The 24,308-nt window shown below is 40.0% G+C and overlaps 2 protein-coding genes across 2 annotated transcripts in view; both read left to right on the forward strand.

The window, feature by feature from the left end:
* Positions 1–382: 382 nt before the first annotated feature.
* LOC117820996 (glycerol-3-phosphate dehydrogenase [NAD(+)], cytoplasmic-like) lies at positions 383–5,809 on the forward strand. The gene is made up of 8 exons (XM_034694975.1): positions 383–513; positions 2,518–2,695; positions 2,817–2,957; positions 3,052–3,190; positions 3,781–3,893; positions 4,062–4,298; positions 4,395–4,501; positions 5,220–5,809. The coding sequence occupies exons 1-8, from the start codon at positions 473–475 to the stop codon at positions 5,314–5,316; spliced, it is 1,053 nt and encodes a 350-aa protein (XP_034550866.1). The 5' UTR covers positions 383–472; the 3' UTR covers positions 5,317–5,809.
* Positions 5,810–8,329: 2,520 nt separating this feature from the next.
* cers5 (ceramide synthase 5) overlaps positions 8,330–24,308 on the forward strand; it is a 33,219-nt gene continuing 17,240 nt past the window's right edge. The window contains exon 1 of the mRNA XM_034687953.1: positions 8,330–8,691. Within this exon, the coding sequence (XP_034543844.1) occupies positions 8,519–8,691 (173 nt within the window). The 5' untranslated portion in view covers positions 8,330–8,518. The remainder of the gene's footprint in view (positions 8,692–24,308) is intronic.

The following is a 24,308-nucleotide window of genomic DNA, read 5'->3' on the forward strand; positions in this document are numbered from 1 at the left end:
CATTTTTAATACAAATACACAAGTATACAAGTCTTAGAACTAAAAAAAAAACAACCCCTTCCTCCCCAGCCCAGTTCAGTAGCAAAAATGAACGCACACAAATGTGGAAATACAGCAATGATGAAAGAAAATAAGACACCGCTCAGTCTGGCAGAGTCTGCAGATCTGTAACGTATTCACTCATTTAACCAGCCAAACTGACTTTCATTCTTCATCCCTGAAGTTTGTGTGAAGACCTGAAGGTTTACTACATCACTGTGTAAACTACCATGTTGCTGCCTGACGCGTGTGTGTGACCATATGTGTGTGCAAAAAAGAAAGAGAGTGTGTCCTTGGGAGTCGGTGGAGCAGACCAACCAGCAGAGGAGGGTGTGCCGGAGCCGCGGCTGTGTGTCCGGTATAAATACCTTCTCCCCCGTCTTCAGTCTGTCTCCACACCGACAGCAGCTCCGACAGGGGGATTTGACACACGATGGCACCAAAGAAAATCTGTGTTATTGGCTCTGGTAACTGGTGAGTGGAGAGTTTGGTGTACTTTTGAATAAGTTTGAATGAACTTTGTTGGCCTATGAATCAGCAGACATGTCAGTGTGGAGTTTAAAGTCTCCATATCTTTATTTCTGTTCCCAGAGTTCAGATTCACAAAGGTGTTTCTATGTATTCCTCCGCAAAGTTGGCAAACTTTGAAGAACGCATGCAGCTTTGGCTTTTGTCAGCAGCTGATCAATTATTCATAGTTGATAAAGCTGTTGCAAAAGAGTGCAGACTGAGTGAGAGGAGGTCTTTTGACTCCCTCTGAAGTTTGTGCTGACTTCTGATGTCCAAACAGTCACACGCTAAATCTTGATCAAAGAAGCAGCTCCTGTCTTTTATCATCAGCTGTTTTAATGCTGAGTCAGCCTTCAGGGGGTGTTGATATCCCTCAGCCAGCATGACATTTACATTAGCCAGAGCAGGGAGGGAATCCAGATATTTAACTGAGGCGAAATAGGAACACCACAATATGAATGATACTATGAATGATACAAGTAAAAACATTATTGCATCCAAGATTGTAGTTAAGAAAAACTACAAATATGACAGCCTTACTGAAGAACTTGTAGTTACAGCAGTGGTCATTAAATGTGCCAATCAAAATGTACTATTATTAATACTCTTAAACTCAATGTTTTAACATAGAAGCAGCATTTTTACACTGCTGTAGACTGGGAGAAACTTAAGAAAAATTATGTTAAATCAGATCTGTCAAATTTACTTTACTTTATTCATGTAAAATTTTAAAAACATGTCAAACTTAAACTTAAACTTAAATGAATACGGTGGAGTGCTCTGAGTTTGGCTGAAGTGCAATTATCCACAATTATATAACAGAGACAATCAAGTAAAGTACACAAACTTTCATATTTGAGATGTACTTCATTCCCAAGAAGAGTTAATGGAATTATTATAACTAATACACGCTTATAGATGTCAAATATATTTCATATTTGAAAGGCGACTTCTCTTATCCCCTTATGTGAACTCACAATAGGCTTTGTTTACATGACACTCTATTTTTGTTCAGTCCTCTATTTTTCTTTTCTGACCTGAGGTGTTATTCTTGTCTACAAAAGCAATGTCAGCCATGTGGCCTTAAACTGCTTTACTAGAACTCGGAGTAAACAAGGTCAGATGGTCACAGGTTGTTCTGACGTCTGGTGGTTCTGTCAAGGAAACCCCTGAGATTAGTGACTGTATACAAATCAGTAACGTACTTTAAAGATTAAGAGATGACGTAAAACAAATGGTGTATTTTTGTTTAATAAATGTAGACTGTGTGTCTCTGGCTGTGGCTGATAATGTTGGAAGAAGTTCTCAGATATTGCACGAGTAAAGAAGCAATACCCAAGTGTTGAAATACTGTTTCGAGTAAAAGTCCTGCTTTAAAATGTTACTCAACAGAAATACAGAAGTTTCAGCTTCAAAGTTTGCTCTAAGTACCAAAAAAGTACAAAGTAAAAAAGTACTCACCTTGGCAGAATCTCTTAAAATGTGTATCACTGAGTTTGTTCATAGTTCCTGATTTACTATCTGAATCTGTTAAGTGATTGGTAATGTCATCTGTAAACCAAATGCAGTGTATTTAAAAGTATTCAACAGTGAAATGCAGAGGTGTTAAAACATTGCATACAATGGAAAGAGCAAGTACCAAAATAAGTATCACTGAGTAAATGTACTAAGTGTATGGCCACATCTGCTTACACACTGCTGTTCATTGAGTCTAACCTCAATATTATCAGCCAAAGGAGATGCAAAGAAAGTTTCTTACGTAACACTTCACTAAAACTTTTCTACATTACTTTTTCTAACCTCACTGCAGAGCAGAACTAACATACACTCAAGTCCAGAGTAAAACCATATACACTTAACATATCACAGGAAAAAAAAATATATTTGATTTATTCTTAGTCAGAGTAAGTCGATCCAGCCAATTCCTTGGCACCTATATGATCATTGTGTGTCTCCATGTCTTCACAGGGGCTCTGCCATTGCCAAGATTGTGGGCGCCAACGCAGCCAAGTATGATCAGTTTGACACCACGGTGAACATGTGGGTGTTTGAAGAGACGGTGAACGGGCGTAAACTCACAGAAATCATCAACACAGACCATGAAAATGTGAAATATCTGCCCGGACACAAGCTGCCCCCCAACGTGGTAAGCACAGAATAACTGTTGTAGAGATTTGACACAGTTATTGAGTTTAAAGCACATAGATTGTAGTTTCTCAGTTTGGTCTTGCTATGTGAGGATCACTTCTTTTTTTCTTCTTCATCAGTTGGCCGTTGCAGACTTGGCTGAATCTGTGAAAGGAGCAGACATCCTTATCTTTGTGGTCCCACATCAGTTCATTGTAAGAGTGTGTGACACCATTAAAGACCACATCAAGAAGGAAGCTGTAGGAATGTCTCTCATCAAGGTAACATTTTTTATTAACCTAACATTTCAAGTTCCTGCTAAAGAAAAAAAAAACACTCCTTTCTTTTAATTCCATGGTTTGTTAACTGATGCAGGGTGTAGACGCAGGTCCAGAGGGTCTGAAGCTGATCTCAGAGGTGATCAGAGGGAAGCTGGGCATCACCACGACCGTACTCATGGGAGCAAACATCGCCAACGAGGTTGCTGATGAGAAGTTCTGTGAAACAACTATTGGTATGGAGGACAATCTGATCATTTGCAATTCAATCCCCAAGCTAAATGTCAACAATTTGTGTACTTTACTCTAGTTATTAGCATGTGACTGCAATGCTTTGGTTTAATAGATTTAACATTGTTATTCACATGATAAATAAAACATTTGAAGCTGTAGACCGTCATCAATAGAAGTTTCAGCTTTGGTTAAGAAGGACTGTGTCTGGATGAGTTTTGATATGACTACTGATTTAATTTTGATATTATAATTATAATCATACAGTATGATGGGAAACAATAAAATCCTGTCCCTATAGATTTTACCTTCCGATGCACCAAAGTTTATTGATCTGTTGGCTTTTTCCATTCCTCTAGTTACAGTCAAAGATGGTGGGGACCTCTGTTCCTCTGGTATTCTTTGTATAAACCTCAGCCAACAAATATGATAAACCTTTAGTCTTGTATTTTGAATATAATCCCCAGTATTAAAAAAACATTTTATTCTGAAAAATAAACTGGTCTGTTTATCCATATTTTATCTGCTAAAAATTGAATAAGTGCTGCACTGCGGGAACCTAACTCTGATTCTATTTGTTATTTTTCCACTCAAGGTTGCAAAGACAAAGCTCACGGGTCCATTCTGAAGGACTTGATGCAGACCACCAACTTCCGTGTGACCGTGGTGGAGGAGTCTGATGTAGTGGAGATCTGTGGGGCGCTAAAGGTTCACTTTTCTTCTCTTTTATAACAAATTTACAGCTTAATTTTCTCTAAGATCACACAGCTGTGCATTATATTAAAAAAATGATAGAGTGATTGATCAGTTCTTGCACTCCATTTCAAGGAGCTCTGAGTGAATGACAGCAGCACCTCCTCTGTGTTGTTTCTGCAGAACATCGTAGCAGTGGGAGCAGGTTTCTGTGATGGTCTGGGATTCGGAGACAACACCAAAGCAGCAGTGATCCGTCTCGGCCTGATGGAGATGATCGCCTTCGCTAAGATCTTCTGCACAGACTGTCCCGTCTCACCGGCCACTTTCCTGGAGAGCTGCGGCATTGCTGACCTCATCACGACCTGCTATGGAGGACGCAACCGCAAGATTGGGGAAGCTTTTGCCAAAACAGGCAAAGTAAGAGGAACAAAACTTGCCCTGTGTTTCCCTTGAGGTAGCTGTATTTCTTTAAATGGGAGCTATGACACTGAAAAATGTAATATCTCTCTTCAGACCATCGAGGAGTTAGAGAATGAAATGCTGAACGGACAAAAACTTCAAGGTCCAGCCACGGCATCTGAGGTCCACGTTATCTTGAAACAGAAAAAAATGGTGGAGAAGTAAGTTTGTCTTCTCTTATTGTGAGAATCTTCAACATAATGCAGCTTGTTTTTCTGTGTCTATAATTACTGATAACTAACTATAATTTCAATGCCTGCTTTTTTAAATAAGGAACTGGCTGGCAGTTTTATGAGTTAAAACTTGATTATATTTAGATTATGATACACATACATGGTATTTAAAGGAATATGCTGACAATGTGGTTATAGATCTTGCCTAAAAGGCTGTTACTGAGAGTTAGATAGGTTGGTTAACCATATTTGTAAAAAAAGAAAAAAAGCAGCAAAAAAAGCTTTAAAGCAGTCAGTTGTGTTTTAATGGAAGTTTATAGTCTGGATTATGAAGCCTATTAGGTGCAGTAACGTCCTGGAGTCTTGTTGTTACTGTGAGGTTGCCAGGCAACACTTCAGGAAGTTATATACAAACACTGCTTTCTTCTTTCTTTGTTTGAGATTAAACAAAAGAGATGTCAAGTGTTAAAGAAGTGAGCTGAGAGGTTTAGGTAGATGTATTTTGTGCATTTTGGATAGCTCTTGCCATGTTTTCAGACTGTAAGATAAGCTCAGCTAACATGGTGTTAGCTTTAGCCTCATGTTTTAAAATACAGACACAGCTTTGTTTTCATCCATCCAAGAAATATAGTAATTAAGCCTGTTTCTAGCTTTTTCCTAAATAAAGTCCTTCATTCTCTAATCTGTAATCCTTTTTTCACTCCAGGTTCCCTCTTTTCACCGCCGTGTACGAGATATGCTTCAACAGCCACCCTGTCACAGAGTTCATCCAGTGTTTGCAGAACCACCCAGAGCATATGTAACAGACTGACAAAAGGAGCAATGAAAGAGTGGAAGTTGGGAAAGGACTTTTACACTACTGTAGAATCAAGGTGATCATGTTAGGTGAAGAATGTGTCTCGTCTGTTTCATATTTAAATCTCAAACAGAGAGGAAACAATGGAGCCAAGTTTCCTTCTTAACCTGAGCTGCTTTTACTGAGAGAAACGTAACTCCTGTTTTTACTGATTAGACACATACATGTCAAAAAAGTGTTATTTAAAACCCTGAAGTCTTAAATTTGAATCACTGTGCCTTACACAATACACAAACTGACCTGACTGTTACGAAATGTTACATGATTTCTGAGTAAAAAAGTGCCTTAACTTTACTTTTCACGGACAAGAATGCTTTTCAGTGTTATACAAAGCACTGAACAGTTACAAATCGGACTGTATTTTCTTCTTCTGGAGTCTTCTTCCGATGTAGCCAAAACTTAACAAGATTTATTTTGGAATAAATTATTGAACTTGTTAACTGTGTGTTTACGTTCAATGTGTCTTTCTAACTTGCTGGTGAAATCTGCCTGCAGGAAACACTCTCACACTCCCCAGCCTCAGTGTAACCTGACCTAAGCTCAGCCAGGCTGCCACTCTAAACTCTTCACCTTTACCATTTTCTACAGTGTCTCCTTCAACCTTTCTTTGAGGGTATATCCTGCCTCGATACTGTCTGTGTTGTTCAGTATAAATTATTGAAGGTACTTCATTTATTCAGTGGCAACACTAAACTTTGTCAATTCACAAACCTTTGGAGATGCAATCTCTTTCTTGATTTTGTTGCAAAATACAAGAAGCCTGCTCATTAATAGCCATCTGTCTTGTCGCCATATGCCAATACACCCTATCAGCGCTCAGTTACTTTAATCACTGTGGGGGAGAGTTCCAGCTGAAGGCACCATGACAGACCAGAGGGTAGCCTATTTCCTCTGGCCTTGAAATGTTATTATATATTCTCTGCCATGCCAGTATTCTCAAAGATAAAACATTGAAACGAAAATATCCTTTGCATATATGCTCTTTGATGCAACAAAAGTGTTTCTTTTTCTATTTTTATCAGCTATGTTGCTTAATTATGTCGAGTACCATGAAGTTACATCATTCACCACTTGTTCAAATTCAGATTCACTCTCTGAAATCCCTTGCATAGTTATTGAGTCAACTGCCCTATGAGATCTCTAATAATAACGCGCTCCAAAGGGGCAAATGCTCTTCTATAATTAGATGTTGGACTGCACTGCAACTGCCTCATCCCTGCATAACATAAGTCTAGATAGAGGGATGTAGTGTTTACAAATAATTATTCTGTTGCCTTTGAAAAAGAGGTGTCATATTTCGCCATTCTCCACGTTAGATTGCATATTATAAATGCATAATTACAGGTACGCATGAGGGCTTTCAAATTAGTCCAATGTATGTCTGGTGTTATTAAGAAAAATATGCTATTATTGCAAAGGTCAATGTAACATAATATCCAATGATCATTTGTAGTTGTAGTGCATTGGTTGGCCACTTGGGTGTACCATAACATCAATCACGACCCCCTCACTTCACTTAGTGTTATCTACCTTGGACACTTGTTGAGGAGAACCCATCTGCCTTAATACTAAACGTAAGCAGCTACATGTCCCATGTTTTTTTTTAGCACTGTGGCTAATAACTCAAATATATAAAAAGATAACAAAAAACAACAGGATTGGATGCCGGGCATGCATGTGCAGCACCCATCCCTTCAGTGGAAGAGGAGTGACCCGCCTCACTTCCTCAATTCCAGTCCTCATCTCAGGGCGGCAGCCAAGATGCGTCAACTTCACCGGTGACAAACATGGAGTACAGGATGCAGAGGGCTCACTGCCAAAATTAAAATTGGTATCGGTCTGTCATAGGGAAAGAAACATTTGTGTATACAGAAGTATTTTGGCACGAGTTAAAGAAAACAAACCATTTCCAGTGGCCTTTTCTTCAGTAGCTTTTTGCGCTCGAGCCTCAAGTTAAAGCTTCTCCTGCTGACAAAGGGGCAGGCCTATTAGAGGCCTAGTCTTCTCTCTTTTCTAAATTAAATTGCCTTGTAAATGTAGTGTTTACTGACTGAAAAATCTATTCATGGTTTATTTTACGTGTCAAATGTATTATTCATTAGGAATATTTTCTTTGGAAAATGCAAAAACACTGCTGTACCTGCAGTGTGCTCGATCTGGTCTGATAGCCCACCTCACATACCCCAACTGCAGCAATTAATTACAGGTTTACTTTATAGAAAAAGTTAATCTTTTTTACAGTTTGTGTCGTTTGCTTTTGTAAATCCTTTTTTATAACTAGTTTAAAAATCCGCACGAGAGGATTAGGGCCACTGAAAAAACAAAAACAAGGTGCAATATATATATTTTTAATTATTCTGAGAATTCAGAGAAAAAAGTCCGAATTTTGACTTTAGTCTCAGAATCATTAGAATATATGTATTGCACCTTAATTTATGTATTTCTTTCAGTGGCTAATCTCAACTCAACTCAACTTTATTTATATAGCACCTTTCATACTTAAAAACATGCAGCCCAAAATGCTTCACAGAATAGAAACAGATAGACAGAAAACAACAGCAATGGTAAAATTATCAAAGGCATGATTATAAATAAAATACTTATAATAAAATCAACACAGTAAAATTAATGAAATAAGTAATAGTGGAACAAAAGTTAAAAATAATGTACTGCCAACAAGATCAGAAAAATACAAGAAAAAAATAGATTAATAAATAATTAGATACGATAAATAATAATAATTAAAATAATAATAATGAAAATAATAATACAAAATAATAAAAATAATATCTTCTTCCGTAGTAAACTCCTCATTCTGTCTCACTTTTTAAAAAACTAATTTCGATAAGTCTTAATTTCTGATAGATACAAAATACTAATCTTTAAAACAAACTCTTAATTTTAAAAAAAAAATGCAGATTTGTATTTGCTTTTTATGATGCCTCAAACATTTTATTTTGAAAACCCGTATCGGAAGTCGTGTAACTGTGGTCCTTTTCACGCTCCTGAAGTGAAATTAAGAGAGGCAAGTCATCATCATACAAGTGGCTCAGGGGCAGGATAGGCGCTCAAAAAGTCTCACTTTTCTTTTCTTCTGGATAATAAACTAACTTGGTGTGACCGTCCGGGAGTTAGCAGCACCGTGAAACATGGCTGCCCTTTCAGCCTGGTTCTGGAACGAACGGTTTTGGCTTCCACACAACGTAACCTGGGCGGATCTGGCAGACCCAGCTCCCGGGGTGGAGTACCCCAAAGCTGGACACTTGTTTACTGCTTTACCGCTGGCTCTGGGTATCTTTTTCGTCAGGATACTTTTCGAAAGGTGCGTGAATGATGGGACTCGTATCTTAAAGATATGTTTACACAGGGCTTCCCTAACTTTAATTTTGTTTCTCAACACAATGTCAACCTTGTCACTAATACTAATACTAAACCCTTTTAAACAATATTGAAATCTACTCTTCTTTCCTCTTTGTTCTTTTGTTTATTATGATATATAAAGGCACGTGTTGTCTAAACCTCCCTTTAAATGTATTCTCCTGAATCCTATTGTTTGTGAACGCATCACCGTTACAACTAAACTACATCAATTTTGCAGGGAAAATCCTCCTCCAGCAAAGTTGCCATTGGTGTTTGGATAACTCTAGACTTGTTTGTACAACTAATCACTGACCAATCCGCTTATTGTGTCTTTAACACCGCCAACCTTCTCCATGTGACACTGACACATCTGTTTCACATACTGCAAATATGATCAAGATATCCATGTGTAGAAGTGAAGCTGTGCATCTGTTAAGGATGCAAAAGCTGGGAAGGCAATAATGTGATCACATGGCATTCAACTACACACACTGTCTTGGATGACAGCCAGCTGTAAGACTTGCTGAACAACCAGCCTGAGAGGATTTTTATTTTCAAACTAAAGCAAAGGTTTCTGCTGTTGTTTGACAGTTGCATAGTTCAGATATTTGAGAGTTATCTGATTTGACCCTAGCTGCTACTGGGAAACTGATAAGACAGGAAAGAATGGATTTACATATGACTCAGTAGCAGGTCAAGTGTAATGTGCAGTTGTAGGTGTGTCTGTCTGGGTCTGGTCTGGTGTATTTCCCTACCATCAAGACATCATCTCTTAACTTTCAACCAGTGAAGAATCAACCAAAGTTTTCTTATTACACTTTACTTAAAAGGCACACCTGGACCTTATTACAGAGACTCAAATCAGTTCACAAATGAGAACATGGCATCATTGGCAAGGAAGAAAATAACAGAAACCGCAAGCAGAAACAGAAACTAGTGAAACCTGATTCTGGGATAAGGTCTAACAATTTCCTCTTGAACAATCAAGTTTTTATTTTTAAAAAGACAGGAATGTTTCATGTTTAAGATAGTATGACTCTTGTTGGAAGACAATGGGATCAGATAAACTGCTCCATCTCAATGGTAGACTAAAGCGTGTATTTGTGTGCTTAATTACCTGGTGCAGGTGTCACTGATATTAAAGAGTATTTGTTTTAAAAGGATGCTTTTAGATGGTTTTTGTCGTACTATAACTCTTATAGGTCTGCACATGTCATATTCCAAACCAACCTGTTGTAAAGCACAAGACCTTTTTCTATGCAGCTTCAATGTAGAGCACATATAGAGGACAGCTGTATTCAATCTACTGCATTGATAAGAATAGAGACAATAACCATACAGCTCATTGTCAGATAGGAGCATTCAGAGTACTGTTGATTACAGTTATCAAAGCAATGACAGAATTATATGCATTGATTTATGAAGTGAATGAAAAGCTGGTGGTTAAGGTGTTCTGTTTCCACATGCCTGAAGCCTGTTTGAGGTCAGTTGGAGAGCTGCAGTATGTAGAGGTGTTATATAGTTGTTGCATAATCTCAGTAGTGATATGAGATTATACAAACAGAGACAGTCTACATTCAAGGAGTGTTGGCTAGTGTGACAGTAAAAACTGTAAGATGAGCAACATTTGTTATGCATGAGTTCAGTAATACAAGCGACAACCTCCGGCCATGAGATTTGAAGCCAATGCTGAAGTGTTAAAAACTGCAGTTCATCAAGTGTCCACTTGAGGCTGGCTCCGGAAGTACTGGAAACCACAGACACACAAATTCAGAAAAAGCCGATCTTTACAGCAGAAATAAATGTGTTTACAGCCTGGTTCAAAAGATGAGTGTCGTCTGGATAGCTCATTTCTCGGTCGGCACACACTGTACAGGGGGTGAATTTTTCACAACACCATAATTTCGAAGATATTAAGATTACGAGTTTTCAGCTATGAGAGGCACAGCTGACTTGACAGCCGTTGGCGAGGAGGCTCAAAGCCCGCCTCTTTACCTCACACTAGCTTGACTGAAGTTAGGTTGAGTTCAGCATTTCCAATATGGCTCCTGCCAACAGTTGGCTTCAAAGCAGCGCTTCAGAAACAGATGACGGTGACGTAACGGATACTACGTTCATTATTTATACAGTCTATGGTTTTATAGTATGCTCAAGTTACTGATGCATAAAGAAGAACCATGAACGTCAAAAGACAGGTGTTGTCACTGACTCATATTGCATTGTTAGCCAACAGAATGGCTATAAAAAGTTGTCCGATCAAGGTTCACATGGTTGCTGCAGGAGTTGGTCATGTACCTCTCATCTCAAAGTCAGTGTGATCATTTCTAAGATGCCTGAAACAAGGTCTGTGGTTAAATCGAGTTCAGAGGTTTCCAAGTTTTGTTCTGTAACATCAAGTTTTCAGTGGTAATCAAGCTAACTTATTACACGTCTTTAAAAGGTGATTGTTATTAAGTATCATGATGAGTGTGCAGAGGTTGTCAGAGACATCAAATGTCATGTAGAATTCTGACAGATTGTAACTTTAGTGGAAGATACAAGACTGCTTTTTACTTTAAAAATCTCAAAGTTACGCTCAGTTGTAAAGGTTCTCCTGAGGACTAACATGCACAGGTGTCTTAAACTCTTCTTGCTGAAGGGATCAGTCCCCTGTTTTCGTTTTAACAAGGTAGCCAGAGCATTGCTTCCTTTGGGGTTGGCCTATAAAAAGACGTCCTCCCTTCAGTGGTGCTATATGGCAAAGTTTCTGGAGCAGGACCACACTTCAACCACACCTCCTCTGGCACCCTTTGAAATGATAGACTGTATAAATAATGGACGTAGTATCCGTGACGTCACCCATCTGTTTCTGAAGCACTGTTTTGAAGCTAATTGTTGGCGGGAGCCATATTGGAAATGTTGAACTCAACCTAACTGCTGTCTAGGTAGAGAGGCGGGCTTTGAGCCTCCTCACCAACAGAGTCTTCCAACCTGTCAATCAAGTCAGCTGTGCCTCTCATAATGGAAAACTTGTAATCTTAATAACTTCATAATTGCCGCGTTATGAAAAAAAATCACCCCCCGTACAGTGTGTGCCAATCGAGAGATGAGCTATCCAGACTACACTCGTTTTTTGTACCAGGCTGTAAACATGTTTATTTCTTCTGCAAAGATCGGCTTTTTTGAATGGGTGTGTGTGTGGTTTCCGGTACTTCCAGTGCCAGCCTCAAGTGGACACTTGATGAACTGCAATTTTAATCTATCCTTGTCCTCCTCTTTTGCTCTCATATTCCTGACCCGCCATCCCACCCTCTTTCTTTCCTACTATGCATAGAACTGTTTAGAGGTGTTCGTCGTGCTGGGGAGCTACTGCAGATCCCCAAATTAGCTTCCCCAAACCATTAACAGTGAGAAGTTCAATGGCAAATTCAGAATCATTATTCTAATTAAATCAAATAAATCCTTGTCAAGTTACATCCTGTTGATGGTGTGCTGTTCTCTTGTGAAGCACTCTACTGTGGAAAAAGTGGGAATGGAACACAGCCAGCTGGTTGGTGTATTAGTTTTCTTACCACTCATAGAAACAGAGTGGGGTCTGTAGCTGTGTTTATTATCAATTACAAATGGGAACAAGGTTAACCTCTTAGCATTACATGAATTAGAATAGGTAATTTTAGATATTGGTACTACAGAATTGATAGAGGAGATTGCTTGTTGTCACTCTGGCATGGTTTCCTGTCTTGACACCAGCCCCGCCTCAGCGTCACCCTTCATCTGTTTAATTCAGACAAGATCAAGTGGCTGTAAACAAAGAGGGATCAGTTACTGCAGCTTTCTACTTGAGGTGTTTGATAAGATGCATGCAGGGTGGTGGACGCCTGTCTCAGGTGCCAGAGTTGGCCTTCTGTCCCTCTCCGGTGTGAGGCCATCCTCCGGGAGAGACTGATTCCCAGCGATGTTATCAGAGAGCGTTTACTCTGTCACTGCCGACACTTTGACCAGCCTGTTGCCTCATTCATTCATTTATCAGAGGAAGAGCTCCACACCACAGCGTGAGTTCCTGCTCGTCTCTCTGTAGGACTGAAAACACAAGCTGTGCTGTTTGTTTGCACACAGTGAACTTAACACAACATGAAACACACACACACACACACACACACACATATCTTGTGTTCACCCACCTGCAGTACAAGGATGAGAGTGTCACACATGCCCACATTGATGAGGTTGAGTTTGGTAGGGGGTGTTCACGCTGACACATCCTGTCAGACAGTGTGTTTGATTCATGGCCTGAATTCACTCACGCTCTCTCTTTTTACTTCCCTGTTTATTCTTTTTGAGAGCAGCAAAGAGGGGGAAACACTGGATCTCAACTCTCTTTCCTTTAAACAATGTTCTCAATCATCTTTGCCTGGCTGAAGGGTTGAGTCTGGGCTGCTATTAGCATTGACAAAAAGCAAGCTAATGCATATGTCAACTCACTAAATTCACACTTCTTTGTCATTGCACTTCAGTTACAATGACTGCTGAATTTAACGTCTGTTAAATTTAATATCTTCTGAACCGTCACGTTAGAAAAAAAATTCACCCACCGTACAGTGTGTGCCGATAGAGAAATTAGCGACGTAGAGCCAAGCCGTTTTTTGAACCAAGCTGTAAACATGTTTATTAATGCTGCAAAGATCGTCTTTTTAGAATTGGTGTCTATGTGGTGTCTATGTGGTGTCTGGTGTTTCTGCTGCCAGCCTCAAGTGGATTCTCGATGAATTGCAGTTTATAACACTCTCTCATGTGCTTTATAGTTTGAGACCGGAGTTTGCCACCTGGGCGACATGTGCTTTAGCCACCAAGCTAAACCAGTGAATTGCTTACATCTTGTTTAAGTCAACTCACTTTACCTCTTGATTTTTGCTAGCTAAAGGATATAATGTGTAGAAATGGAGACATTTAGCAATATCTAGTGGACAAATTCTCGATTGAAACGCTCCCCTACTCACCCCTCCTGTGGAAGACACTCCCGAAGCAACGGTGGCCTTTGAGGACAAGAAGCTGCTGTGATGCATGATGAGCACAATACTCCATTTGTCAAGTTTTTGCTACCAAAAATGTAATCCTTTTGCACACGGCAACAACCACTCTCCTTTTCTTCTTCGTCTTCCAACTAGTGCGGCCACTCACTGAATACAAACATGTATGACTTAAAAGTTTGTCCATTCTGTGCTACTGTAGAAACATGGCGGTGCAAATATAAAAAGCTTATTCTAAGCTAACAAAAACAAAATTATTTTTATATTCAGGTGACTACACACTATTTAAACACACTTATAAATAGTAGATTCCATTTAAATCAAGTCCGTCCTGCAAAAATGCTGCTAAAAAATACACACTGTACCTTTAAAAACTGATAAGACCGGAAGGAGAGGACTTACACATTAACTAATGTGTATCAACATGAGGTCAAGTGTAAGATGCAGTCATGGGTGTGTCTTTTCTTTGATTCTTGTGTGAAGATTTAATTTATTTTAATTTAAATATCATGTTTTTTATGATTATCTTGAGTTTTTTCATAACTTTGAGTTTGTAAGTGAGCAATAAAACAATCTATATGATTATACAAAGTCAGGCTGTGTTGGATACTTCTGTCTTACATTTTATAGACCCAACAAGAGTGTGATAACTTGAAAAAATGTTGCATCTGTACTTCTTAACCTCAATCTGTCATCACACTTCTTCAACCTTCCACACCTCGACAGCTTCCTTTGTTCTCAAACTGAAACTAAGAGAAAGCTGACCTTCAGTTTTAACAGATTTCTTTTTTTTAGACTCCTTTCAGTATTTGTTTGTTTCACTTCATGTCTACCATCACTTGTTTCATCATTTCGGTTTAGTCAATGATTTCCACATTTCCTGTTAAACCTAGTGTTTTCTATCCGTAGCCATGCACTCTGCGGAGGCTACGTGACTACTTTGATTACATTTGTCATACCGTTTATTTCAACCATGTTATGTGATCACATGCTGCAGAGATGAGATACTGTAGTTCTTTAAGTCAGGGAGAATAGCTACAGGTATGATGGAGACATGATTATTTATTTTAATTCAAGCCTACATTTATCCAGGTCTCCCTTCACAAAGAGATCTTTGATCTCAATGGGACCAACCTGGTTAAATAAATGTTAAATAATAAATAAAACCAGACTCTGCCATGTCTGAACATATTGATTTTCTACATTTTTACATGCAGTATTCAAAGCCACCTGCAGATTCTATCTATCTATCTTTATTTGTACAGTGCCAAATCACAACAAACGTTATCTCAAGACGCTTTTACAAACATAGCAGGTCTAGACCATACTCTATATTAAATTATTAACAATGTATGGCTGATGTGTGCATGTTCCACCCTGTGTGAGACTGCTCAGGTAATATCTTTCTGTGAGTCGGAAGGGGCCAAATCTCAAGGTGAAACTGTTTTTGTGTAAATTTGTATTGCCTGTTGTTTTGAAACTGTGGCAATAAAGTTAAAAAAAATATATATTATTAACAGAGACCCAACATCAAGACAGGATAAGATCCAGTCTTATCTCATCTTAATCCACCATGAGCATTGCACCAAGCAGCATTTAGCAAGTTACAGTGGCGATGAAAAACTTCCTTTTAACAGGCAGAAACCTTGAGCAGAACCAGACTCATGTTAGACAGCCATCTGCCTCAATCGAACATTCATATCACAACTGCAGGATTCTTCTTCTACCTCTTTCCTACCAGGTTCTTCCTCCTTCTCCCCGTCCTGGGCCCAACAAGCCCCTCCTCCTCCAGACCAGTTTCTTCTTGTTTGATCCTAATCAAGACTTCACTGTTGGCACCGATTCTGTAGATGGGAGCAGTCAGGCTGTTGGAGTGTGCGAGGCTAGGCCCTCTTAAGCTGTGTCATGTGTTGCCTGCATTTTTTTTTGTATGAGATTAAGAGTTGTCGGACTTACTTTGTAATCTGTTGTAGCCGTTTTGACTGTTTCCTCTTAAAACACTTAGGTATTTACTCCATCAGAGCTGTCAAGGAAGTGAGGTTCCTGCGTACATCACATCCCCATGGTGCAGTCGGTTACACTTTGATTATGTTTAGTTCAAGTTTGATTTTGATACTGATTATTCGCCAAGTTTTTTATGACAATTGGACACTGCATGTTGTTGAAGTGTTGTTGTTGATCTACAAACCAAAACCTTAAACGCTTTTGACACCCCAAATCCAGAGGCACTGACTCAGGCATCTTGTACATGAAAATAAGCATGATAGAATCTGTTTACCACCAACAAGACTCTTGTCATTTAAGTTTTTGTAGTTCCTGGTAGTTTAAAGTAGGACACCAAACCACAAATTAACCAGTAGTTTTACTGCATATCAATCGCAACCACAAAGCAGGTTTCGGCTCTTCTCTCCTTTTGAGTCAGTGATGTCCGAGTTTGCAGAAGGGTGCAGTAATTTAATTTGAAAAGAATAAGAATAAGAACTACAAAAAAAATAAATAAAAATATAATACAGATAACCCTTAGCTATAATACAAAGAAACACAGAATATGCTTGACTAATATGTACAGGCTGAAATAATATGATAAAGTGCAGTGGGAGAGTAGCAGAGGTAGTTTTACATTATAAAAATAGTAGTTAAATATACCAAAAATAGAAATATGGAATTCTGCTTGGAGAATTGTTGCATTGTATATCTACATGTATATTTACAGAGAGTATTTATCTGACAGGTATTACACTGTTATGGTTTAGTGTTCATCAAAGTGACAGCCTGGGGGAAGAAACTGTTTCTTATGGCGGGTTGTTTTGGGCGCACAGTGATCTGTAGCGCCTGCCGGAGGGGGAGGAGTTTGAAGAATTTGTGTCCAGGGTGTGAGGGGTCGGTGGTGATGCTACCTGCCCGTTTCTTGGCCCGGGACCGGAACAAGTCCTGGATGGGGGGGCAGGTCGACACCGATGATTTTTCTGCAGTCCTTATAGTCCGTTGCAGTCTCTGTTTGTCTAGTTTGGTTGCAGAGCCAAACCAGACAGTGATGGAGGTGCACAGAACAGATTGGATATGGAGGTGTAGAACATGATCAGCAGCTCCTGGGCAGTGTGAACTTCCTGAGCTGACGCAGGAAGTACATCCTCTGCTGGGGCCTTTTTCTGATAGTGTCTATGTGGGAGGTCCACCTCAGGTCCCGGGAAATAGTGGATCCATGACCTGAAAGAGTCCACAGTGGACATAGTGCTGTTCAGGATGGTGGTGGGGGGTGGGGGCTTCTCCTGAAGTCCACTGTCATCTCTACCGTCTTGAGCGGGTTCAGCTCCAGGTGGTTCTGACTCCACCAGAGTGCCAGCTGTTCCACCTCCTGACGCAGCTTCCTCATTTGAGGTGTGAACCAGGGCTTGTTGTTGTTGTATTGCAGAAGGTCCTGTCGCACACACATGTCCTCACAGAAGTTGAGGTATGAAGTCACAGTGGTCAGTGATTTCATTGAGGTTTTCTGATGCAGCTTCAAAAAACACTCCAATCAGTGCAATCAAAGCAGGCTTGTAACTCCTGCTGTTGACTCCTCCTTCCACTTCTTCACAGTCCTAACTACAGGCTTAGCCGTTTTAACTTCTGCCTGTAGATCGGGATGAGATGAATCAGAAAGTGATCAGATAGGTCCCTAAAGCTGCACTGGGTGACAGAGCAATATGAGTCCTTTATTACTGTGTAGGCAGTGGTCCAGAGTGTTAGACTCCCTGGTGGGACACTTAATATGTTGTCTGTATTTAGGTAGCCGTGGGTTAAATTTGGCTCTGTTAAAATCCCTGAGAATGATGAGCAGAGAGTCAGGATGTTTTTTTTCTCCACTCTGTGAATCTGGTTTACCTAACTTGGGATTGGCAGGGTTTGTACCCTGATCATTTCTTTACATGATCATAGTACTAGCAACAATTGATTCGTATTCTGCTTAGTATTTTACTCAGGTATAATCTCTGAATTGAAGGCAGTAGTGTGTCCTTCAAAAGAAGAGCATTTCGAACATGTGTAATGTCCACATGACCGTAGTACAACTGAACACTGAATAAACGGGTGCATTCACTGCACTACAAAACTAAAACCAAAGACTTCACAAAAAAACTAATCTTGCACAAAAGACCTGCTTCCTGTTAGCAAGTGTCAGAAAATGTTGCAATATTACAATGTTACAAATGTCATTTAGCAGACACTTTTATCCAAAGTAACGACATACGAGAACAAGAACAACACAACCAGATCTAGACAAGAGGAAAACAAGATCAAAAAGGAGTACAAAGGGGCTTCAGAGTCAATTTGGTGCAGGTACTGCCAAGCAGTGTAAAGGCAATGCACAAAAGTAAGTAAGGAATAAGGAACATCTACAGTGAACACAGATTCCCAGAGTAGAGCAGGACAGTGCGAGTCAACTGTAGCTGGAAGACACGATCTGCCACTGGGGGCAACAGTGGAGAACAGTCTAGCTAAGTGCATAGTGCTTCCTAAAGAGCTGGGTCTTTAGCTGTCTTTTGAAAGTAGAAAGGGACTCTGCAGATCGAATGGAGTTGGCCAATTCATTCCATCATTTAGGGACAACAGAAGAGAAGAGTCGAGCTAGTGATTTTGAGGCCTTATGTGCTGGAAGCATTAGGTGCTTTTCAGAGGCTGAGCGTAGCAGGCGAGAAGGGCAGTAGACCTGGATGAGGGGTTACATGTAAACTGGAGCGGTTTTGGTTACTGCTTTGTAAGTGATGATTAAAGAAAATGAGGGATTCAAGAAGCTTATCAGATAACTAAATCCAGATTCAAGATAAAAAGCTATCTGGTTTCTCCAAAGTTTACTCAGGACCAAAAATCTGCCTTTGAATTTAAATGAAATAACGATTTCATATTTATTGTGATAATTATCAATCTCAACTGATATGAAACATGTTATCATGATAACATCTTCTTCAATATCGCCCAGCTCTACTCCAGTATTAGCTAGATTTAAACTTAAATTTTGTATTAGTCATGAACTTTGATTTTCTGTTTCTCTAGTCAGACTTCCAGTAAAAAGTTTGTACAATTTTCTGTACTCCATGCCAAATTTTCTGACACTTTAAACATCCTCCTTGTTCTGTTTACTTCACACATTCTCCAGCATTGTCTCTACACGAAGTTCCCTCCAGGAACTGTCACTTCTTGTTTCGAGACACGCAATAACCTTGCCAGTCAAACGAAGGCCACAATCATTACATAAAGCGCTGTGCTGTGAATAGAGTCAGGCCTGAGCCTCGGTGCAGAAAGCTCTTCCATTATCAAGGTTGTATGTAGCTTGCTGCTCTTCCAGTCAGTGTCCAATTGAGCCTGTCTCTTGGTAACAGGCTGTGTATGTTGCAGTGGTCCAGTTCTGAGGAGGAACAGGGATGTTTTGACGTTTAACATAAATAGATTAGCTTGCGTCTCCTGCTTTTTCCCCTCTCCTGCTGCTGCTGTTAGCTCTGCAGGCCCAGGCTTGTACAGACTGCATCTGTTGATTTCCCCTCCAGTTTGTCATGCATTTGAAAAATCTGTGCTTCCCACATGTGTTACAGTGAAACAGGTAGATCGACGGTGGCTGTTCGGTGGTTGAAGCAGGCTTGTAAAATCAAATAAAGGTGATCCTTCGCAGTGCCGGCGTCGAGCTTGTAGGTGATCAAGCTGCCAAACTGCAATCGCTGCGTGTTGTGTCTACTCCTTAAATGTTTAATGCTTCTGGCTCACTGACTTAAAGACATAAAGACTACCTTGAGTAACTTTTAATAATATTGTGAAACCTGAAAGTGACAGTCTGACTTCCCTGCAGAGCATGCCCTCTTCATATCAGTTTCTGGGCCTGTTATCTTTCATTGTTATGACATTTATTTATCATGTGATGTGAATCTCTCAAAACGTTCTTTGACAAAGTCATTAGTCTTTTTTTTCTTTTCTTTAAGTTGAAGGAACCTGTTTTTTCCATCTAACTGTTTAGCGTCAGGGTTGTTAAACACAGCCTCTTTGATCCTCATACCTGTCGCTGCTCTGGACTAAACGTCGCTCGAGGACAGGGAGAACAAAGTGCTTCGAGGTAAAGAGCTGGTTCATGCAAGGAGACAAAGAGAACTGGCGAGGGAAAGAAGGGCTGATTGGTGTTACCCCCGTTTAAGTGTTTTCCCAACCTTCCACATAAAGGGACACAATGGCTTCGGCTGTTTTGTGGTGAGTGTCGGATTCCTACCACCAGGAACACTCTGCTTGTGCCGGCTTAGACAATGGAGGTTTCATCATATAGAGGATTTCCCTGGTTAAGTATTGTGCCATGATGATCCCAGGCTGTTCGCGCCACACCTAGCGCCCCTGTAAGCCTATTTAAATGAATAAGCAAAGCTGCTTTGCCTGGTTAATAGTTATATTTCCAAGTGCAGCTTCCTTTATCAGCCTTCTCCACAACCGGCTCTGCATCAGACGGACACTTGCTATTTCTGAATGTGAAACTAGGAGGCCAAACCAAGGATCCACTCTGCAAATTTCTCATCTCTTTGACTGCATCTTGAATCTTTGGTCATGAATGCTCTGAGCTGCTCTGTTGTATTCTGAGAGCTGCGTAATCACATGATCAAGTAACACTGTGACATTTCAAACAGTGTGTGTGGGCGGTTTCCTTCACCTCTCACTGACTCATTTGTCATAGCTGCCTCTAAAGCGGGTTCACTCTTTCCTCAGAGATATCAACATAGTCTGGATTCCTCTTTGAGACGGCGTGGTGGCAAGTTGAAAAGGTCTAGAGTTCATCACAGACTAACATCTCCAATGGGGTGTTGAGATTGTTTTGTTTCGTGTCAATGAAATTCAAACATTTGTGGATTTACAGAATACTCCTGATGTGTATTTAACAGTTTTTGTCAGTCTTACTTTTCGATACATTTCTATTCAAACAGGCCGACATGTTCGCAGTATAAATGAAAGCTTCTAATCGAGAGTAAAATGCAGAGAGAACGCCAACAATGTGCATCTTTGTGTAGACCTTAGACATTGTGAAGTCATGTAAGAGCACTGAGAGATACATGTTGGCTTTACACTTACAGTGCAGGTTTTTGAAATGGGTCGGCCACCAGTGGGAAGATTGGATGATGTTTGAATCCCTTTGTTTTCCATCTGTCACAACCACTTTTTTCAACACAGTAAAATGAGGAACAGGTAAAAGCTTGGCATGTCATGAAAAAAGTGTGTGATTACATCTCTCAATATTTCAATAATTTTAAAAATAGCATTGATAGACAAATATTCCAAAGTGGATGTCAGCTGAAGCTGTGTCTATCTGCTGCCCCATGTTATACTCAACAGTTGTAGTCTGTTTTTTCACCTCTAAATGGGCACCATTTAATCAGAGGATAATTTAGCTGGGGGGCGGCTGTGGCTCAGTGGGAAGAGTTGGTCGTCTCTCAATCAGGAGGTTGGCGGCTCGATCCCAGCTCCTGCAGTCACATGACGAAGCGTTCTTGCAAGATACTGAAACCCAAATTGCTCCTTCTGTTGTTTAGCGGTGAGTGAAAGAGTATGAAAGTTATTAGCTATCCCTTACTATAGAAGCCTCTACCATCAGTGTGTGAATGTGGTGTGAATGTGGTGTGAATGAGTGAATGTGGCGAGTAGTGTAAAAGTGTTTTGAGTGTTCATTTACCATTGTTGCTAGCTTAGCTTCTTCTGACCGTATCAGAATGGTGTGAAAGCATGCATGGCCATTAGAGATCCTAATATACTAATACAATGCTAATGTTTAAACAACAACTCTGCTGATTACAGCATTGCATTACTCCCTTTTAATTCTTTGAGTTACATTTGCCAATGAAAAAACATCAGAGGTTTTCCATCAGGTGACATCTATCCAATAAAAACCTCTTCTCTGAACCAGCAGTTAGATATACTCACCTGTGAGCGTTAAAATGATGCAAAACAACATGTAAACATTGGCTACAGACATCGGTGCGTGGGCCGTCATCCCTAATGATCATTATACCTCAACCTGTAATCTATTAGCTCAAATGTATGTATTCAAAATGAGAACGTTCAGACCCTTGGGATGTGTAAAGTGAGTGATAAGTATGAAATTGGGATTTATTGTGCAGCCTTACTAACAACATCCACAAATTAATACATTTTTGATATTTGTCACATTAATTATTAGACCTTTATTTTACCAGGTAAAAATGTTTGAGAACCAGTTCTCATTTACAAACATGACTTGACCAAGAGGCGCCAACAGGAACACATACACACACAGACATATAAACATAAAATAGAACAAAAGTGGACAAGTAACAAGCAATGTAATGATTTGAGTCACACAGAATAATTTAATGTGGATGGACTAGTAAACAGTAACTTTCTGGATTAAGTCATTACTTTTTATACTACAGAGAATATATTTGTTACTATAGTTAGATTTCAAACACTCTTCTTTGTCACATTTTAAACTGACCTTAAGTCTATTGTAGCTTCATTTCTAAAATATCAGATGAGCACATTTGACCGATGTCAGTACCATCAGCTGATTCCTGGTTGTAGCCTTGCAGCCTCTTGTAAGAGTAAGCATCGACTGATCAAGCCTGATGTTGACATGTGTTTCGTTTAAGTCATTTTGACCTGATGTTGGGTTTTGATGCAGTGATTCTCTTGATATAAGTCTGTGGTAGATAGATCTGGATTCTGTAACTAAAGGCGGGTACACACTACAGGATAATCAGGCTGATTTTTGTCCCGATCTCCCCCTTACGATCAAAGCCAGCAAAGGCCCAATTGTCTGATGATTGCAAACGACATCGTGTCTGATTTTTCCTGTGGTGTGGGGTGTGTTAAGAGTGATTTTGTCCAGTCGGAGCTGCTTGGAAGGCCTCAGAAGGAGAGATCATAAATAATGAACACGTTTAATATTTGCGACTAGAAATCCTGTAGTGTGTGGGATGCTCCGAGAGGAGCCGAGCATGCACAGTGTGTAATGTCACGTGTGCAAAAGCCAATCAAGACACGAGCTGACTCAGCTGACTGATGGAAGAGGAAGTACAGACAAACAAAAACATGGCACTGGTGAAAACAAAAGTCTCTTGGACCTCCGAAATGGAAGACCAACTGGTTGATTTGTGGCAACAGCATGAATGTTTATATGATGTTCCGTCCAAAACCTACCACAACAGGACGAACAAGGAGAAGAGTTGGACCGAAATTCCGTCCGCCATGTTTATTTACACCAAAGTCACGTTTTACTACGCAAGATTTGGAATATTGAGCGTGAAGAACCTGATGCTCGGCTGAAGAATCGGTTAGTGTGCGGTGTGCTCCGTAGTGTACACCACACACTATAAGATCAGAAGAGAGAGATCTTGTGCGATCTGTCTTTTGTTATTATCAAGTGTGTGGTCTCTAAATGTGTGAAGGTTTGAAGAATCCTGTAATGTGTGCCAGCCTTTACAAGTACCTATTTGTTTGTTATTTGTTTATGGTGGAAGCCTGAATACCTTTCTTTAAATCAAAACCGGCTTCACCTTGAGCAGCCTTGCAGAAACAAAAGTAGGACTGACCTTGTGGTACTTGCTAGTTTTGTCCAAATAACTTTCATTATTGCAGCTTCTTCCAGCCTGACAAAGAAGCTGTTTACGACGTCACTATGGTTACTAACTCCGTGCTGCTGTCTGTCTGTGTTTGGGGAGTCAGTCTCAGTGCAGCAGCTCCACATGCTCCCTGACAAAGGAAGGTTCAGGGTCTCCTTCTTCATTTTAAAGGGACACGTTCGTACACACACGTCTCAAAGATTACAACCACAGGAATGAGTGTGTGTGTACATTTGTGCAGCGGCCTCGCTGACAGTGAGCAGCCTCGTGAATGATTGATTGAGCCCCTTTGTGTACTCTCTAACAATGACCAGTAGTTAAAGAGATGGTTTAGATTAAATTTTTACATCAAACTGTGTGAATAACTCAGTGTTTCTGTTGACATTAACGCTAATATTTAGCCGTGAGAGTTGTTGTCGCTGGGAGATATCAAACTTTAACGTAGATGAATCCAGCTGTTCCCTCTTTTTTATCCTGAATATGAATTCTTCTCTAATGCTTTTGTTTGAACATAATGTTTTTCAGTGTATTCCTTTGCACAAAGAGCCATTGTTGCAGCTACACAATCTGCACAAAATCTGGCCTGAACTCAACAAAGTAAGACTCAACCTGGCTGAACCTGACTCACAGGTTTCCTTCAGGAAATTAACTCCTAATATTTGAGCATTGATCCTCTGTTCAAAGAAGGCTTTATGGCTGTTAGGGTCTCTTTTGAAAATAAATACTTATGCTTGTGAAAAATATTAAGCCTACATTTTACAAGTCAAAGTAATGGATCCCTTGTTATAGGGATGTTGCTGTGGTTGATTTAAGGCACATGTCCTGAATTACACAATGCATCATTTGTCTAGCCTGTGACAGCTTCATCCAAAGTTTCTTCAGACGTCTTGTGTCGAGCTGAGCGTTTGTTCCCCAGCTGATGGCGACAGTTGAGTCATAATGCAGAACAGACACACAGTCAGGGGTCACACAGGGTC

The sequence above is a fragment of the Notolabrus celidotus genome, chromosome 1 (assembly GCF_009762535.1).
Source record: "Notolabrus celidotus isolate fNotCel1 chromosome 1, fNotCel1.pri, whole genome shotgun sequence".
In the NCBI taxonomy this organism is placed as follows: domain Eukaryota; kingdom Metazoa; phylum Chordata; class Actinopteri; order Labriformes; family Labridae; genus Notolabrus; species Notolabrus celidotus.